Source organism: Thamnophis elegans, chromosome 6, assembly GCF_009769535.1.
Source record: "Thamnophis elegans isolate rThaEle1 chromosome 6, rThaEle1.pri, whole genome shotgun sequence".
Lineage (NCBI taxonomy): Eukaryota > Metazoa > Chordata > Lepidosauria > Squamata > Colubridae > Thamnophis > Thamnophis elegans.
This window is the reverse complement of record NC_045546.1, coordinates 8669176-8690194: the sequence shown is the minus strand read 5'-3', so window position 1 is coordinate 8690194 and position 21019 is coordinate 8669176. Positions and strand designations below refer to the sequence as shown.

The following is a 21019-nucleotide window of genomic DNA, read 5'->3' as shown; positions in this document are numbered from 1 at the left end:
ATGGTAAAAGATTTGTGGGGGGTAGGGGAGACCTTTGAGGAACAGTTAAAGGAGCTGGATATGTTAAAACTACAGAGAAGACAGCTGAAGGAAAATAGGACATTGGGCTTCAACTTATCAAGGGTGAAGGATCAGGTCCATGCCTGTGAAGATCTAAATAAATTGATTTATTGCTGCTCATGCCTATGCACAGGAATATTCCCAGTTAATTCCCACCTGCTAGGAGTTAGGTAAAGGTCAACAGAATTCAAAGGGGTGTTTAGACTTAGTCCACTTGTGGCTACATAGAGATTCTAGGCTGATTCCTTCTTTAACTCTGCCCCCAGGTTCTGCCATTTCTTTCCCTACGCAAATATCTGAAGGCCTTCACTTTGTTGTATGTACATTATGAGCTTGTGCATATGAATTCTTTGTGTGTCCAATCACACTTGGCCAATAAAAAATTCTATTCTATTCTATTCTATTCTATTCTATTCTACTCTACTCTACCCTACCCTACCCTACCCTACCCTACCCTACCCTACCCTACCCTACCCTACTCCACTCCACTCCATCCATTCCATTCCATTCTTCCAGTCTTGTCTGGTCTTGTCTGGTCTAATCTATTGAAATTTTGTGGTTAATTGTGGTCATAGGTCAAGGACAACCTGTAACACTGATACACACAACTGCATTAGAAATCATGAAAAGAGGGGCAAACCTTACCCTCCAAAGTATTCCGGAAACTGAAGTTAGCCATTTTATCCATCGTCCCAGTTTCATATTGCGTCAGACTTAAGCAGAATTCAACTTCTGCTGAAGTTGGAAGCCGAGGCGTTCTCCTTTTATCGTGGTTGCCAGGATTCCGAAGGACCGGCCCTTCATTCGTTCCATTACAAAGTGATTGGCGGCTATTGTACTCTTCCGATTGGGTGCAAATGACCTAGAAGAGGATAGAGAAGGTGAGACAGGGTTGGGACGAGACCTTTGGGACCAGTAGGACTGTTTGCAAAACCATGAAGTTCCAGTTCAAATCAGGAGATCTGTGCAGATAAATAAGCATTTCAAACTTCTTTTATAAAATCACTATGTGTAGCTATCTTACCAGGTCTTCCAACTTGGTAACTTTCAGAGTTCTGGATTTCAAATCCCAAAGTACCTCAGCCAAAAGTCCAGAAGTCTTAAAAGTTGCCAACTTTGGAAACCTCTGCTATAATAGATGCATGTCCCAATCCGTGTTTTTTCATTTGTATGTAAACAAAGAGATATCTTTCCATCAAATATCATTTGCATGACACTGAAGCTGTTGCAGTCTGTTCAGTTAAATTGTACCTTTTTAATATTCTAGTAGAATATTGTAGCTTGATAGGAATGGATGCTGTCTCGTTGCTTTCTACTGAATATATACACATCTTATTTAAAATACTTAAAATGATATGCAGTAGACAATATATATACATATATATATATATATATATATATATATATATATATATATATGTATGTATGTATGTATGTATGTATGTTTGTGTGTGTGTGTGTGTTTGTATATATGTATGTATGTATTTGTGTATATGTGTATATGTGTGTACACACACACACACAAATATATATATATATATATATATATATATATATATATATATATATATATATATATATATATATGTTATATTTATGCTGATAAATAAATAAAGGGAGACTAGTATAGATCTATTTCAAGCTATTTAGCTCTCATCAGCTAGCCATACCCATGTTGGGAATCGAACCTGTGCTCTATTGCCTCTTAGGCAGATGTGTTAACCATTGAGCTACAGAGCTCCACTCCTTATCAGCCAGCCAGGGTGAGAGGTATATATTTAAAGTCACAACCCCTGGTATGCCCAAATATGGGAGGAAGGTCACACTTCCACTCTCTGTCTTCGGCTCGTCACAAGAGACCATCCAGACAGATGTATATATATATATTGGCTGTGTTGAGTATGTTCCACCATAAATCTGGAATGCCTCAAGAAATTTCAGCCAAACTTGGTACACAGATGATTTAGTCTCTGGAAAAAAAATACTGTGGGGATAACACCCCTTGGGGTGTGTATTCTGTTAAGATACAGCCTGTTGTGCCTTAAAATGGCTTCTATTGTACTGCTGTAAAATGGCTTCTACTTTACAGTGCACTGGAGTTGCCATGGTAACAGCTTCACAGTACTCCACAAGGGGGCTCCCTCTGGCAAGGGGGAAAATCCAACATTAGAAATTACATTTGGTCGGGACATTTCCCCCCTATAAATAAATACCCAGGCAATGCCAGGTTATCGATTAGTACATCAATAAAAATAATCATTCTCCAAATGCCTTAGTTCAATAATACTATGAACGGTGGACATTAGAAAATATTTTGTGCATTCCTTGGTGATTTCTGACCCCACACTTCAACTCTGAGCTACATATATTTTTTTCTAGTCAAGGGCGAGTTCGTCTGTGCGCAGTGCAATTAAAATTGTTCTGTGCATGAGCAGAAGCGAAGAACAAGATGGGGCTGCCAGAGAACCTGTTCGGGGGCATGGCAGCCCTGGGGCGCTGCCGGTTCTAGCAACCTAGGCCACCAAACCACTACCGATTCAGCCGAACCAGTCCCAACTAGTAGGAACCCACCACTGCTTCTATTGGTATACAACATTATCCTATTAATTCATTGTACATGCATCTTCCATGGGTGTTATTTCAATTTCCATTATCCCTCACCTAACATGATTGTATGGAACTTAACAACGAATATTATGGAACCAGAAATCTAATAGGAAATGAAACACATGCAGGGTACTCTAGAGTAACAAAAATTATTCAGTACATTGACTCAAATAAATTTTACTCATTGTGTTTAATGAGACTTGATCCCAGGAAGATATGCCTTTCGTAGCAATTTGGGAAGATGCACGTAATGGAAAAAGTGTGTTTGATGCAAAAATCAAGGACACACAATGGAACCTCATCGTTTAGGACACTCCATAAATAATAGTTGCATGCAGTCTATGTTTATGGAGTTTCTCAGTCCTCCAGGTCATGGTTGTCCCAAAGGTGCTTTTTCAAGAGGCAACTGGACTTCCTTGTTTTTTGTTTGAAGGCATTTCACTTCTCATCCAAGAAGCTTCTTCAGTTCTGACTGGATTGAACATTGTAGATTGTAGAAGTTTATTTATATGCCGCCCTTTTCCCTGGGGGGACTCAGGGCGGCTTACAACCAAAAAGGGGGGGGGGAACAAACTTTTAACATATAAGACGATACATAATTAAAACACAACATTCATACCATTCGGGCGGGTTACAGTCTTAGCCCCAGGCCTGACGGGATAGCCAGATTCTAAGGGCTGTGCGAAAGGTCTGGAGGGTGGTGCGGGTACGAATCTCCATGGGGAGTTCGTTCCAAAGGGTCGGAGCTGCCACCGAGAAGGCTCTCCTCCGCGTGATTGCCAGTCGGCATTGACCGGCAGATGGAACTCGGAGGAGGCCTAATCGATGAGATCTAATAGGTCGCGTGGAGGTGATTGGCAGTAGGCGGTCTCTCAAGATGGTGGGGAATGGAAGGATTTATATTCTGTGCAGACAGCTGGTCATTTGCATCCTTTTTAGAGGGTCATTGAAGCCATTTAGAGCTTTATCTGTGTCCTCAGGGTCACTTCAGTAATGCCCTGGTTCATGTAGTCTGTAATTTTTTTCCTTCTGGAAATCCATTCCTACTCCCACAAGGAATCCTTCCATTCCCCACTATCCTGTAAGAGCTGAAGAAGCTTCTTGGATGAGAAGCGAAACCTCTTCAAAAGAAAAAAAACCCCAGAAAGTCCAGTTGCCTCCTGGAATGAAAAACACCTTTGGGATTCAACAGGAAGGTGCCTTCTGTTGCTCAGTTGTTCACTTGTCTATTTCTGACTCTTTCCGATTCTTCTCGCATCTCAAAATATTCTCAGCCATTCTTTTTCTAGCCTCGCAGTCAAAGGCTTCAGTTCCAGTTCATTCAGCCTTCCTGATGATCCGGCTTTCAGAGACCTCTGTTACAATTGGGAAAATCATAACCTTGACTGTCCATATCTTTGCTGTCAGGGTGATGTCTCTCCACTTTGATATTTTGACTGGATTTCTCAGAGACGGTTCCCCCACACACCCCAAGCAGCTGTCATCTCTGTATTGCGGGGCTACCGTCACAATCCAGTGAATCTGTGAAACTAGGAAGATAGCATCTCTTATTATTCTTCCTATTTGCATTGAGTGTGCCTTGCCTGCTAACACAGGTTTCTTGGTTGTTTCATACTAAGCAGCACATAGATTTTTGCATTCTTTTCTTCCTCGTTCAACAGTGCTAGTCGTAACTTATAAAGCCCTTCATGGTATTGGACCTGGGTACTTGAGAGACCGCCTGCTGCCAATTACCTCCCAAAGACCCGTCAGATCTCACAGGGTCGGCCTCCTCCGGGTTCCGTCCACCAGCCAATGCCATCTGGCTACCATCCGGGGGAGGGCTTTCTCTGTAGCAGCTCCGGCCCTTTGGAATGAACTCTCCGCGGAGATCCGGACCCTCACCTCTCTCCAGGCCTTCCGGAAAGCCGTCAAAACCTGGCTGTGCCGGCAGGCCTGGGGTTGATGAGTTCCCCTCCCCTCTCGACTGGTATGGCTGTGTGATTTTCGTGTATTTTAATTATGTATACTGTTGTTTATGTTCCCTTTCCCCTTTGAGTTGTTCGCCACCCTGAGTCCCTCCTGGAGAAGGGCGGCATACAAATAAACCAAAACTAAACTAAACTAAACTAAACAAAGGTTCTTGTTTAGCATTACTACCCATTTTTGGAAGGAGATTTTTTTTTAAAAAAAAAAAGTTCCTTGGCCACTGCTGTGTTTCCCCTACTGAATTAAAAGCGACAGCATTGATTGCATTTGTCTTATAAGATTTTTAATCAATAAACTGATATGTCTCAGTTATCCAGGTTGTGGTTTGTCTCGAAGGAGCTTTTTTTCAAAAGGCAACTGGACTTTCTTCTTTTTCCCCTTGAAGACATTTCGCTTCTCATCCAAGAAGTTCCTTCAGTTCTGAAGAAGGAACTGAAGAAGCTTTTTGGATGAAAAAGCAAAACATCTTCAAGGAAAAAACAAGAAAGTCCTGTGGCCTCTTGAAAAAGCACCTTTGGGGACAACTCTGACCTGGATGATGGAGAATCTTCAGAGACAACTACATCTATCAATGACTGGAAACCCTTTATTGGACTTTTTCGCTGGAAAATAAAGAGAAGAACTTGCTTGTGAATTATGGGTCTGGAGATTATAAAATTTAGCTCATGGGAAAAAAGGAAATAGTGATTTAACTGTAGAGAGGATAAAAAGAAACACAAAAGATTGTCAGTGTAGATATATTCATGAACTGGAATAGGGCTTAGTAACAAGGTCAGCCAATGGGAACTGAAACAGTTTGGAGCCTGGGCGAGACTCAGCTCTGTAGCTCTGAGTCTGCTGAGTTCTAAACTAGTCTGCTGCGCTAAACTAAAACTGAAACGGTTCTCTCCTCTGCCTGTGTTTTGAACGTATTTACTACCACGTTGGAAAACCTGCTTTTGGTATTGTATATTTACTTCATGTGTTATATATAAAGAGAAACTAAGGAATCCTGCTGAATCAGTTACCTGTGAGTGCTTTCTGGATGTGATTGCTACTGCAAACTCTGACAGAGATCAGAATCCATTTCTTTATAATCCTTTCTCTCTTTTTTCTATTTTCTTTCTTACTGATATATTTTTCTCTCTTATGTTCTTCACTTATTTTCTAAGTCATATTGTTTAACATTTCTTCAATAAAAAGTGTATGTGTGTATGTATGGGTATATATACACACACACATATACACAAACACAAAAGTTTTTTAAAAAGTTCTTTTTCCCTCTAGAAACATTGACAATGGAACATCCTTTTGGCTTTTTATTTCTGCTCATCATAAATAGCAATGCTACTGTTTGAATACTTTCCTGATACGTTTAAAAATTGAATAGGCAGTATCCATTTTTAGAGAAAGAAAAGATTGGCCATTTGAAACAAATAGAGACATCATGTAGCATACTCATCAAAGGAAGGCATATACTGTATGTCTTATGCATTGAAAAACCATAGCTGTTTTAGCTTTAGATAAAGAGACATTTGTTTAGCTATAAATAAGAAGCAATCTGCTGTCACTCTGAGATAAGGAAACCTTTGTTTTGTAATAAGCTGATACATTCCATTCTCTCGATAATGATTGGCTAAATTTCTGAACTTCGGAGCCCTATAGAAAGGCAAATGCAGAGAATGTGTCTAGTCTAATGAAAAGAAGGACTAGGGGAGACATGATAGCAGTGTTCCAATATCTCAGGGGTTGCCACAAAGAAGAGGGAGTCAAGCTATTCTCCAAAGCACCCGGAAGCAGAAGAAGAAGCTATGGGTGGAAACCAGAGGCGGGTTGCTCCCGGTTCGTCCCGGATCGAGCGAACCGGTAGTAGCAGCAGCGGGAGACTCCTCCCACCAACCCCGATGCTTCTGCACATGCGCAGAAGCATCACACGCGTGCAAGAGGAAGCATGGGAGCATACCCAAACCGTTCCACCACTTCTGGTGGAAACCAATCAAAGAGAGAAGCAACTTAGAACTCAGGAGAAATTTCCCTACAGTGAGAACAATCAATCAGTGGAATGGCTTGCCTCCAGAAGTAGTAGTTGTAGTTTGTAGTTTATTCAATTTGTATGCCGCCCTATTCCCGAGAGACTCAGAAGTTATGGGTGCTCCATCATTGAAGGTTGTAAAGAAAAGATTGGACAACCATTTGCCTGAAATGGTACAGAGTTTCCAGCTTGAGCAGAGGGTTGGACTAGAAGACCTCCAAGGTCCCTTTCAACTTTGCTATTCCATTATTCTGTTAATAGAAGTGATGCAGTCACCCACCCACTGTCGCAGACGAAAGTGGGGCACAGGAACCCATTTTTGCTGGCAGAGCACTAGGGCTGCCACAGGCACCCCTGACATGAGTGACATCAAGCTGGCCACGCCCCCTATGCCCCCTCCCTCTGAGGTCAAACACAACCCTGATGCATCCCTCAATGAAATCGAGTTCAATGCAATGCAATGCAATGCAATGCAATGCAATGCAATGCAAGGCAAGGCAAGGCAAGGCAAGGCAAGGCAAGGCAAGGCAAGGCAAGGCAAGGCAAGGCAAGGCAAGGCAAGGCAAGGCAAGGCAAGGCAAGGCAATACAATACAATACAATACAATACAAAGCAGAGTTGGAAGGGACCTTGGAGGTCTTCTAGTTCAACCCCCTGCCCCCTTATACCATTTCAGACAAATGGCTATCCAACATCTTCTTAAAGACTTCCAGTGTTGGGGCATTCACAACTTCTGGAGGCAAGATGTTCTACTGATTAATTGTTCTAACTGTCAGGAAATTTCTCCTCAATTCTAAGTTGCTTCTCTCTTGATTAGTTTCCACCCATTAGTTTGACACCCCTTGTTCTATTGTCCCAAAAGTGTTTTTTCAAAAGGCAACTGGACTTTCTGGTTTTTCCTTGAAGACGTTTCGCTTCTCATCCGAGAAGCTTCTTCAGTTCGGAACGCTTCTTCAGTCAGAGCTGAAGAAGCTTCTCGAATGAGAAGCGAAACGTCTTCAAAGAAAAACCAGAAAGTCCAGTTGCCTTTTGAAAAAGCACCTTTGGGACCTAAAGGACTGAGAATCTCCATAGACGCATGCTTCTATTGATGCAATTTGATGCCAGGTGTCATTTCCTAACCATACTTGTCTGCCTTGCTCTGCATTCTCATTACGCAATATATATATTTTTTCAGATTATTTCAGACTATTAAAGTACCTTCAAACGTCTAGGTTCTATCATATCTCCAGACCCAAAATGGATACCTAACATCAAAATCATCATCAAAAAAGTGCAACAAAGAATGTTCTTTATGCACCAACTCAGGAAGCTCAAACTGCCCAAGGAATTGCTGATTCTGTTCTACAGAGGAATGATTGAGTCTGTCATCTGCACCTCCATAACTGTCTGGTTTGGCTCTGCAACCCAACAAGACAGACACAGACTTCGGAGGATAATCAGAATGGCAGAAAAAACAATTACTGCCAACCTGCCTTCCATTGAGGACCTGTACACTGCACGAGTCAAAAAGAGGGCTGTGAAAATATCTACAGACCCCTCGCATCCTGGACATAAATTGTTTCAACTCCTACCCTCAAAACGACACTATAGAGCAGTGAAAGACAACTAAACACAAGAACAGTTTTCTTCCCGAACGCCATCACTCTGCTAAACAACTAATTCCCTCACCACTGTCAAACCATTCATTAAGGCTGCATTACTATTATTACTAGTCTTCTCATTGTTCCTATCACCCATCTCTTCCCACTTATGACTGCAGGACTGTAACTTTGTTGCTTGTAGCCTTACAATTTATATTAGAATAGAATAGAATAGAATAGAATAGAATAGAATAGAATAGAATAGAATAGAATAGAATAGAATAGAATAGAATAGAATAGAATAGAATAGAATAGAATAGAATAGAATAGAATGTTATTATTTGTATGCCGCCCTTCTCCGGGAGGACTCAGGGCGGCGAACAATTCAAGGGGGAAAAAGGGGAACATAAAAAACAAAATACAAATAATAAAAGTAAACAACAGTTGCACAACCATACATGTCGAGAGGGGAGGGAACTCATCACCCCCAGGCCTGCCGGCAAAGCCAGGTTTTGATGGCTTTTCGGAAGGCCTGGAGAGAGGTGAGGGTCCGAATCCCTGCGGGGAGCTCATTCCAGAGGGCCGGAGCTGCCACAGAGAAGGCCCTCCCCCGGGTAATAGCCAGGTGGCATTGGCTGGTAGATGGCACCCGGAGGAGGCCAACCCTGTGAGATCTAATGGGTCTGTGGGAGGTAATTGGCAGCATATTGATAGTGATTGTTTCCTGATTGCTTATTTGTACCCTATCACTAATTAAGTGTTGTACCTTATGATTCTTGATGAATGTATCTTGTCTTTTAATGTACACTGAGAGCATATGCACCAAAGACAAATTTCTTGTGTGTCCAACTACACTTGGCTAATAAAGAATTATATTCTGTTCTGTTCTGTTCTGTTCTGTTCTATTCTATTCTATTCTATTCTATTCTATTCTATTCAATGGTCAAATTTCCTACCATGACCAGAGGTGGGTTGCTCCTGGTTCAGCCCGGATTGGGTGCACCTGTAGTAGCAGCAGTGGGAGGCTCCGCCCACCCGCCCGGATGCTTCTGCGCATGCACAGAAGCTTCGCGTGCGCACACACAAGCAAACCAGTATTAAAAACAATGGAAACCCAGCATTGACCATGACCCAAATGTTTAGAAAGAGAAATCCAGAGGATTCTCCCTGTTGCTTATTGCCAGAGTTTCAGTGTTCATGCTTATTTGCTTTCTCATTCTCTCCTGTCCTTTATGCGCTATGTCAATAAAGAATAATTCTACCATCACTGTCAGAATTATTGCAAAGAACTAAGTCAAAATCTGGCCTTTACTTCATGTTGTTATGACAACAGTACTTCTTCCTGGCACATTTTGACATTCCAAAGGAACACCCACCTCTCCTTCATTTCTAACCTTTCTATTAATGTGTTTTCATACTTATAAATAAAGATTTCAAAAGTACAGAATACCAAACATATCCCACACACCACCACGGATTGTCAGGCGACAAGTTTCCACGGTGAGCTACAGTTCTCAAAGTCAATCATCGCTTAATGTTCAGAATTTCGACTCCTCCTAATTAGAGAAGGCTGCTGCTCTTGAAGAGTGAGATTTTTCAGGAGATTGCATTGAATAATGATTTTCGGATAGATTTATTCAGCACAGCCACTTCGTGAAAATGAAGTTCATAAATGAATTTAGACAAGGAAGTGGTGCAAGCTCAAATGAAATAATCTCACCAAGCTAAGAAAGCCACCTTTCCCCAAATCCCTGCTCTTTTTTTTTCCCACCTCATTTTTATGCCTCTGAAACTTTAGATATTAACGAAGTAAGATCCACTCTGTCAAGATGAATTGACAAGATGAATTGCTTTTTTTCCAGGGGCGTGGAGGTGTGCCCTTGTGGGGTGGTGCATAAATAACTCTACAATGAAAAAGAGTCCAGTAACACCTTCCCAATGCTAGTACAGGGTCAGCGGTGTATATGGGTTGTCCCAAAAGTGCTTTTTTCAGGAGGCAACTGGACTTCCTTGCTTTTTCTTTTGAAGATGTTTTGCTTCTCATCCAAAAAGCTTCTTCAACTCTGACTGGATGGTGGGGAATGGAAGGATTTATATTCCTTACAGAGAGGTGATCAAGAAAGGGTTAAAGCTGTGATGATGAACCTATGGCATGCGTGCCAGAGGTGGTATGCAACGCCCTCTCTGTAGGGCATGCAAGCCATCACCCCAGTTCAGCTCCATAGCACATGTGCATGCACCTCCCACCAGCCAGCTGGTTTTCGGGTCTCTGTCATGCATGCATGGGCAATGAGGCATGTGTGCAGGGGCGCACATGCATGGGGGGTGCATGCACGGGTGTTCATGCACGTATTGCATTTTTGGGGTTCAGGCACTTACTTTGGGCACTCGGTCCGGAAAAGGTTAGCCATCACTGGGTTAGAGCAAGGGAGCTAAATTGACTTGACTTGAGGAAGTCTGTTGAAAGATGAAGCTGAAGTAACTTGGAATGTCCAATCTGGAGAAAGAAGACCATGAGGTGACGTGATAGACATGTTCAGGTTCAAAAAGTGAAGCGAGACAAAAGTTTATCAACAACTATTTCCATTGCCTCAGGACCAGAAATAACGATGATAGTGTCAGCTCCAAAACTGGCCTGACTGAGGCCATCTTGGAGAGTTCAGTGTTGCCACAATGGTGCTGAGGGATTGGGAGGAGTGAATAGAGATAGCTGGGGTTTTGTAGCCAAAACAAAATCATTTCCCCTGAGAACCAAGGACATTCCCACAGGTGGCTGAAAAGAGGAGGAGTGAAGTTTCCAACCAACCGGACAGTACTTCGATTGGACCATGTGACTGTTTGGGAAAGGGGGGAAAGCTTTACTTTTAATTAGGTGAAAATGGCGGGAACCTTTAGAGTCGGTTTTCACCAGTCTGTGCCAATACAATGTGTCCAATAAACCTGTTCTTTGAGGAACCTGCGTACCTCAGAGCTCTATTTGCTATGGAGGTATTACTTAGAACCCTAACAGGCTAACTAGTTTTATTTTAAACCAGTGTTTCTCAACCTTGGCGACTTTAAGTCCTGTGGACTTCAACTCCCAGAATCCCCCAGCCAGCAGAGCTGGCTGGGGGAATTCTGGGAGTTGAAGTCCACGGGACTTAAATTCGCCAAGGTTGAGAAACACTGTTTTAAACATAAGGTGGTGGTGGTGGGGGGGGGGGAATCTCCCAACTGTAAGTTCTGTACAATTATGCTCAAAATAAGGAAATTCCCTCTGACGGAGTTTTTAAGAAAAGGTGGAAGAGGTACCTCTTGAGGATGGTTTCTCATTCTACATTGCAGATTGTTTCAGATTTTTGCGGTGTCTTCCAATTCAGCAATGTTGTGATCCCATGAACCGCAAGGTGGTTGGCAGATAAATACATACATAAATAAGTTCCAGAGATTGTTTTAAATGCTTTTTGGGATATTCCATTTAATTTTTTTTTTAACTTTTATATTATGTGTTTCTTTTAATTGTTGTACGCCGCCCTGAGTCCTTGGGAGAAGGGCGGCATATAAATCTAATAAATCTAATAAATCTCAAATCTCTTTAAAAAAAACTGATCAATAACTACAAACGCACATGCGCTATACAGATTTCTCCTGGAATATAAACTTGAGGAAGAACATGTCAAAGAAACTATGGTCACCTGGGTGAAAAATTTTGATTATAATGTGGAATTGGCTAAATGGGAAAGACTTTGGAGACTTAATTGGAAACTAACAATGGCTACGGCTTATAAAGAAAATCTGTATAAGATGTTCTAAAGATGGATCTTCCCCCAGCACGGCTCTCCAAAATGTTTGAAAATTTGGCCCCAAATTGTTGGAAGTGCAAAAAAAAGAAGAAAGAAAATGCCAGGCACCTTTTATCATATGTGGTAGACATGCAATGAGGGAAAAAGATATTGGAAAATGATACAATCATGGTTGGAACAAATTGTGGGAGATCAAGTTTTGTTCAAACCAGAAATCTAGGCATAATACCGGAGGGGTATAAGAAAGGGTTCCACCACAAAACCGCGGTCGACTAAAGCGCACTCGACGAAACCGCGTACCTGACGTCATCACAGTGCGACGAAAAAAGCACGCTGTGAGCACTAAAGCTAAAATTAACCCCTAAACCTAACCTAACCCCCCGAAACCTAACCCTAAACCTAACCCTAAACCTAACCCTAAACCTAACCCTTAACCTAACGCTAAACCTAGCGCTAACCCTTAACCTAACCCTAAACCTAACCGTAACGCTTAACCTACCCCTAAACCTAATCCTTAACCTAACCCTAACCCTAACCCTAACCCTAACCCTAACCCTTACCTTAACGTGAATCGGCTTGCTTTCAAAGCGCTTTTTAAAGCAACCTTTTTTCTCCGCGGTCGCTGTTGTCGCGCTGCTGATGACGTCAGCGACGCGCTTTAATCGGGCGCGCTTTGGTGGACAACGGTTTTGTCGTGCCACGATAAGAAATATGTGGTCTATCTAATTATACATGTACTAACTGCAGCGTATATAACCTATGCTCAGTATTGGAAAAAAGAAAATATCCCATCAGAGTTAGACATAATTAGAAAAATTTTGGCCTGTGCAGAAACAGATAAGCTCACCCTCAAATTAAAAAACAAAGGGGAATCAGAATATTATGAAATATGGAATAGGTTTTATTATTGGTATAAGACAAAGTAACAAGACTGGAACAAATTGTTAATAATGTGATGGGATAGAAGGATAGATAATGTTTTAAGTAAGCTAATAGATATTGGACGAGATTATTTGTATATAATGTGATTGAATGTTCATAATGACTTGGCTGTGCTGCGCTGTTTTAAATGTAAAAATAATAAAAATATATATTAAAAAAAATAACTACAAGTCAAATGGCAATGATAGGATGCCAAGGAAAAGGAGAGAGAGACAGCTTGGAATGTTTTAGGAACTTGTTTTTAATTTTAGCGATGGGCACTCCTTGACTTACGACTGAAATTGAGCCCAACATTTCTGTCGCTAAGCGAGACATTTGTTAAGTGAGTTTTGTCCCATTGTGCCATCTTTCTTGCCACCATTGTTAACCAAATCAGTGCAGCTGTAAAGTTAGTCATAAGGTTGTTGTCCCCATTGACTTTGCTTGTCAGATAACCCTGGGATACTGCAACCGTCATAAATAGGAGTCAGTTGCTAAGCATTTTAATTTTGACCAGGTGATCCTGAGGAATGTGAATAAGTGTTCTCTTTGCCCAAATTGTTGTGGTCCACAGCCAGCCTGCAGAGCTGGCAGCAGATTCGGACAGTGAGGAGGTTGGGGAGGAATATGGGTCAGTCCTGGAGTCTGGGGAAAGCTCTGATGAGGGCTCTGTGTCGGAGGCAGAGAGGGGGACAGAGCCGTATGCCAGTTATCAGCTGCCTTCAGAGTCAGACTGTCAGCTTCTGCTTTGCTGCTGCTTCAGCTGCCATGAAACGGGAGGGGGGGGCGTGTATGTGGGAGGGTTTTAATTGATGTGCTGGAGGTCTGCTGCAGGAATGTTCTAGGATGTTCCAGTCGTTGGGGTTTACGCATGCGTACGTGTTTCCCGCCTGCATCAACGGCCTTCACATTCCATCTTGGCCTGTCTTTTTGAAGTTATCTCACACCTGACATTTGAAGGACTTATGATTGGACTGGAGCTTTGATCCTAAGGGGGGGAACGGGCTTTGCCATATATCAATTGCTTTCGCGCCATATTATTCAGATCTTGCTTCACTACTGCTCGCTTACCATTTATAATTAGTAAAAGTACTTTGGATTTCCAACCCATGGAGTCTCTTGGTCTTCTTTCCTAATTATGGAATGGAGTGGGGCGTGACAAGAAGCAAGATCTGAATAATATCCCTTTCCAGGAGATTTACGTCTACCGAGAAGGGACATAATGTCTTCTCCGACCAGAGAAGAGGAAGGCGCCGTGGGAGGGACGGATTCCAGTGAACTGGGACCTCCCGACCTTTCTTTACACCAGCCCAGCCCGTCTGACCGACCTCTGCACGAAGATTTATTTCAACTACAAATTTCCAATCAGCCTGAGCCTTCCCCCCTACCCCGTTGGTCAACTTCAGTGGGGCAAGGAGAAATAGAGACAAGCTGGAATGCTGGACTCACCCAGAGACCACCTCAACAAACTTCGCTGGAGCCAGGGGCCGTGAGGAAACCTCAGGCGGGTGATTTCCCTGACTATTGGAGCCAAAGAGGCGATGAAGCTGAATGGAGAAATTATCAACACCAGGGCCCCGTGAGAAAACCACAGCGGAGTGAGTTACCTGATTATTGGGGTCAAACATTTTTGGAGGACAGGAGGGGGGAGGAGGAAAGAGACTGGAGAAGTTGGCAACGTCACCCACGCCAGGATTCTCCCCCACCCCCCCCTCGGCCTGTATCACCCCCTGCGGCTAGAGGTTTTGCTGATCAAAGGGGACCTCCCCCCCAGGCCCCCCCTCGACGACATCGGATGGCTAAAATTCCTCCCTTGCCTGTGCGTTTTAATGGTGCTTCAGCCACCCTTCCCTCCTTTCTTATGCAAGTCTTTAACTACATGGAAATATATGGGCGGGACTTTGAATCTGACACTTTAAGGGTCAGAATGGTTCTTTTATCTTTGGATGGTGACGCGGCTACGTGGTCAACGGCTTTGCATATGTCTGGTTCTCCCCTCTTGGGGAATTTCAACCGTTTTATGGCGGCTTTCCGCCAACGTTTTGATGACCCGTTAACTGAGAAGCGGAACAAATTAAAGTTTTTAACCTTTGACCAAGACGATAGACCAGTCGCCCAATACATCCAGGAATTTCAATGTCTGTCTCAGTACATGAGAGGCTGGGGGGAGGATGCACTTCTGGACAGATTTGCTGAAGGCTTAAACGCTGACATTTATCAACAATGTGTCAATCGTAACCTGCCGAGGCGTTTAATCACTTGGTTTGAACATGCTGCTGACGCTGAGCTTGACTTAATTCGTCTGCGTTATGCTACTGAAGAAAGAAGGAAGCGCAAAGAAAGAGCTGCCAAGTCCCTCCCCCCTCCTACTACTCAAGCGCTTTCCAAACGCCGAGGCGACGCGAGGGAGCCCCCTTCTGGCTCCTCCCGACCTTTAACATGTTTTCGCTGTGGGAAGCTTGGGCACACCGCCCCCCTCTGTCGGGCGAAATCACCCCTCTCTGCCCAACCCCCTCCCAGACGTGAAGAGAAACCTGCCAGAGGCTCTGAAAAGAAAAAGAGGGAAACGGCTTTCGCTGGGGAAACCAACCCCCCTCCTCTTCCCCAACCTTTGAAGGATGACGCGGATGCTAACTCCTCTTCTTCTGATGACTCAGATGACGACACTTCACCTCACTGGGTGAGTTCAAACAAGGGGCCCCTTCTACTCCCTATTGAATTAAAAGTTCCTCCTGAGGGGACACCTGCCACCCTCCTAGCATTACTGGATTCCGGCTGTTCCCGGTCCATGATCAACCCAGCCATGGTTGAGAAATTAGGCCTCAAATTGCGCACTTTGAAAACCCCTATTGTTTTTTGCCAGATAGACGGATCGGTTGCGGGGGGGGCCCCGCCCATTTTTTTACTGAGCCTTTGGAAATGAAAATGGGTACCCACACTGAATTAATCTCTTTTGTGGTCGCACCTGGCATGGACAGACCACTTATTTTGGGCATCCCGTGGCTCCGGAAGTGGAACCCTCACATAAATTGGCGGACAGGCCGCTTGCGTATTCGCTCCAAAGTGCCTCCAGTGGGGGAGGGCTCTCCAACCCAACCTGACGTCACTAACGTTCCTGAAGTAGCCGCTAGGGGGCAGGAGAGGATTGCAGGAGAGGAGAAAATTCCGAAAGAATATTTGGATCTTAAGGAAGTCTTCAGCGAGCAATCTTCGGACATTCTGCCCCCCCACAGGCCTACTGACTGCTCCATTGACATTTTGCCCTGGGTCCAACTCCCAAAACCCCGCATTTACTCCATGTCACCCAGGGAAATGGAGGAGATGCGTTCTTTCATTGACAAAAATTTGAAACGTGGTTTCATTGAACCGGCCCGACCCAAGGTGGCGGCCCCTGTGCTGTTTCGTGAGAAGAAAGATGGGTCTCTTCGTTTATGTTGTGACTTTCGGAACCTTAACGCCATATGTTCTCAAAACCTCTACCCACTCCCATTGATGAAGGACTTATTGGCGCAACTGGGGAAGGGCCGCATCTTCACAAAATTGGACCTGCGTGAAGCGTACTATAGGGTTCGCATTAAGGAGGGGGACGAATGGAAGACCGCCTTTAACTGCCCTCTTGGTTGTTTCCAGTTCCGGGTCATGCCTTTTGGCCTACAGGGGGCTCCTGCTGTATTCATGCAGTTTATTAATGAGATCCTGCACGATCATCTCTATAAGGGCGTTATCGTATATCTGGACGATATCCTCATTTATACTCGCTCTCACGACCACCACGTCAATCTGGTGCGCACTGTTTTGAAAAAACTCCGTGCAGCCAACTTGTATGCCAAATTGTCTAAGTGTGAGTTTCACCAAACTACTATTGACTATCTGGGCTACCGTATCTCCCCTCATGGAGTTGAAATGGACCCTGAGAAGGTAAAGGCCGTCACTGAATGGGACGCTCCCAAAACTCGTAAACAACTGCAACAATTTTTGGGTTTCGCTAATTTCTACCGTCAATTTATTCCCTCTTTTGCCGACATTGCTCTCCCTATTACTAATTTGCTCAAAACTAAAGGCGACCCAAAACCTAAACCCAGTAAGCCTTTGGACTGGACCATGGAATGCCAGGCGGCGTTCGAAAAGCTTAAACGCCTTTTTGCCGCTGAACCAGTTCTTAAACATCCTGACCTCAACCAACCCTTCGTTGTCCAAGCTGATGCCAGTGATGTCGCAGTTGGGGCTGTTCTGCTACAAGCCAATGACCAGGGTACCTTACAGCCTTGCGCGTACACCTCACGTAAACTCACTGACACGGAACGACGCTGGGCGGTCTGGGAGAAAGAGGCGTTTGCAGTTCGTTGGGCCCTCGCTACTTGGCGCCACTTCCTTGAAGGCTCTAAACACCCTTTTGAGGTGTGGACTGACCACAAAAATTTGGAGGCGTTGCGCACGCCTCGCCGTCTCTCCCCAAAGCAAATGCGTTGGGCCCAATATTTTAACCGTTTCAATTTCACTCTGAAGTATATCCCGGGTGGAAAGAATTTCATGGCCGATGCTTTGTCCCGGTTACCTCAGTATAATTGTTCCAAGCTGAGTATCGTCCAACCGCTCTTGGCGGCTCCGGTGCTCACACGTCACCAGACCAAGGCCCAAAAGGACGTGCCTCACGACCTGCTTTCTGACCTCAAAGCAGCTCTCCCTCAAGACGACTGGTTCCTGAACCATCGGGACGAATGCACCATGAGAGACGATCTACCGTGGATTGGAGCTAAATTATACATCCCCGCTTCCTTACGTCTTGTGGTCCTTCGTCGCGCTCATGACTCCAGGATGGCGGGTCATTTTGGATTCGTGAAAACTTTGCACCTCGTGAAGAGACAATTCTGGTGGCCCTCTTTAAAAAAGGACATTGAACTTTATGTCTCCAGTTGCCCGGTTTGCGCTACCGCCAAAAAACCTCCGGGGAAACCACACGGACTTCTACAGTCCGTCGCCCGCCCCATTGCCCCGTGGAAGGAAATTTCTATGGACTTTATTGTGGACCTTCCCGAGAGCCAGGGGCACACGGTTATCTGGGTGGTTACTGATTTGTTCTCCAAGCAAGTTCACTTCGTGCCGTGCCACAAGATTCCTTCCGCCAAGGCCTTGGCTAAGCTCTTCCTTTCCCACATATACCGCTTGCATGGCGTTCCCGACCGTATTATCTCCGATCGTGGAGTCCAATTCACATCCAAGTTTTGGAAGGAGTTCCTCACGCGTATTGGCTCCGCCCAGGGCCTTAGCTCCGCCTACCATCCTCAGACTAATGGCGGCTGTGAACGTACTAATTCCGTCCTTGAACAATATTTACGTTGTTTCATCAATTATCAACAGGACGATTGGGTGGACTTGTTACCACACGCTGAAGTGGCCTATAACAATTCGGTTCACTCCAGCACTGGGTTCACCCCTTTCAGGGTCGTTTATGGCCATGATTTTGTTCCTATCCCCGAACTACCTGCGGCCCAGCCTCAGGTTCCTTCCGTGGCGGACTGGAGTGAACGTCTCAGTCGCCTTTGGCCCCTCACTCGTTCCACCTTGGACGCAGCCCACAAGGCGCATAAGAAGCAGGCTGATAGGAAACGCTCTCAGCCTTATGAGTACCACGTTGGTGATTTAGTGTATTTGTCTACGAAATTCTTGCATACCACACAAAAGTCTAAGAAATTGGGTCCCAAGTATGTTGGCCCTTTCCCGATTTTGAAAGTTATCAATCCTGTTTCGGTTCGTTTGCAATTGCCCAAACATCTTAATCAGATCCATCCGGTATTCCATATCAACCTCATCAAGCCAGTGCGGGTGTCTGACCTGCGGCCCGCAGATAACCCTCCGCCTGCTCCGTTGCTTGTTGATGGGGAACGTCATTTTGAAGTCCGGGACATTCTGGATTCCCGCAGGCACCGCAATCGCATCCAATACCTTGTGGCTTGGAAACATTTTCCCCCCTCCCACACGGAATGGGTTGATAAGTCCCACGTTCGTGCTCCCTGCTTGCTTCGGAAATTTTATGCTGCTTATCCCGACAAGCCTTGACTTTTCTCCTTTCCCTCTCTTGTTTCTTTGTTGTTTGTCTGTTTTGTTCGGTGTTGTCTGTTTTGTTTGTTTTTTCTTCCAGGCCTGACAGCCTTTTTCCGGGGGACGGCCGGATGTCAGCTTCTGCTTTGCTGCTGCTTCAGCTGCCATGAAACGGGAGGGGGGGGGCGTGTATGTGGGAGGGTTTTAATTGATGTGCTGGAGGTCTGCTGCAGGAATGTTCTAGGATGTTCCAGTCGTTGGGGTTTACGCATGCGTACGTGTTTCCCGCCTGCATCAACGGCCTTCACATTCCATCTTGGCCTGTCTTTTTGAAGTTATCTCACACCTGACATTTGAAGGACTTATGATTGGACTGGAGCTTTGATCCTAAGGGGGGGAACGGGCTTTGCCATATATCAATTGCTTTCGCGCCATATTATTCAGATCTTGCTTCACTACTGCTCGCTTACCATTTATAATTAGTAAAAGTACTTTGGATTTCCAACCCATGGAGTCTCTTGGTCTTCTTTCCTAATTATGGAATGGAGTGGGGCGTGACACAGACATCAGTGAGGCAGACAAACAACTGGAGCCTGTTTCCCAGTGTGCCCATGTGCAGAGTGGCCAGACAAAGGAAAGAGCTAAAGAACAGGGGAGTAAGGCCACCGTTGGACGATGAATGGCCCCTCCCAGAGGAAATAAAAGAGGAGCGAAAGGGGAGTGGAGTTTGCAGGAGACAATTAGTTCGCTTAATTGGTTTGTGACTCTCCGAGATTCCTTGCCACATTTTGCAGATATCAGCCTGGCAGCTCTCCAAGCCAGATAAGGTCTGTAACTGTAAATCCTCCCTCGAAAGACTTTGCTGGATGTGAATGAGCAGAATTCACAGTAAATTAATAAAAGAATTCACAGTTAATTAATAAAATTTTGTCGGGACAAGGAGTTTGATTCATACTCTTGGGAAGCCTTGGTCAGAATACAAATTCTCTCTCCTCTCTCTCTCTCCCTCTCCCTCTCTCTCTCTCCCTCCCTCCCTCTTTCTCTCTCTCCCTCCCTCTCCCTCTCTCCCCCCCCCGTGTCCCAAAAATAAATCAGCGGAAAATCTTCTCCCTGCAATTCTTCATTTTGCCTGCAATTTTCAGAATTTAAAATTTCACAGTCTGGGGAAGGGGGAAAAAAGTAGCCTGTATTTTTTTATATATACCCTCCAGACTCTGAAATCCTTTAAGCAGACTCTTCCCCTCAGTCCTAACTGGAAAACTCACCTGGAGTGGATTACAATCAACATTTACCTTGAGGGAAAATGGAAGGGTGGGAGGGGAGTGAGTAAATGGCTTTTTTAATAGCACTGATGTCAAGTGCGAGCAGCCTTTAAGCCGGCGAACGTGTGGAAAATATGGCTTGCAAATTTGTTTAGCGAAGGGCTAACAACAGTTGGCCGAGGAAGTCTTTAAAGGTTTGGGGGGGGGGGGGTTGAGGGGGGGGGATCGAAGTCAGTATTTCACCAAGCGTTCACAGTTATTGCAGTTTCCATGGCAACAGCCTCCCGAGAATAAAGTATGGCCTCTTTTCTTTAGAAGAAAGGATAGCTGAGTTAGAAATAGAAACTTCACAGATTTCCCCTTCCCCTCCTCTCGCTCTCTCTCTCCCCCCCCCCACCCACCCACTTGACTCTTGACGGTTCCCTGACTTTCTCTCGAGGTTAATTTGGATTGGTGATTTAGGGTTACCCTGGTAAATCCCCCACATTTTGCCCCCACCCCCACCCTTGCAAAAGAACAAGCTTTTTTTTTTAAAAAAAATACTTTTTATGCATTTGCCAATGTGACGCCCTGAAAAAACAACCTCCGTTCTCCCTTTTTATTCTTCTTCTTTGCTGGGTTTTGAGCTACGCCTGACAGAGTTCCAGCATGCAGCGCAGCAAAAGTGGGGTTGTTTTTATACCACAATGAGCCTCCGGCGTTTCTTTTCTCAAGTGCTACAGGGAGTGTGGTTTTTCATCCGGCTTGCCCTGGTGTGATTTCCGAGAAGTTCGTCTGAATTTTGAA

The 21019-nt window shown here is 44.6% G+C and overlaps 1 protein-coding gene across 1 annotated transcript in view; it reads right to left on the bottom strand.

Annotated features, from left to right (window-relative positions):
* TYR (tyrosinase) overlaps positions 1 to 21019 on the bottom strand; it is a 68082-nt gene that overhangs the window by 39716 nt on the left and 7347 nt on the right. Inside the window, exon 2 of the mRNA XM_032220149.1 lies at positions 706 to 922. Within this exon, the coding sequence (XP_032076040.1) occupies positions 706 to 922 (217 nt within the window). The remainder of the gene's footprint in view (positions 1 to 705; positions 923 to 21019) is intronic.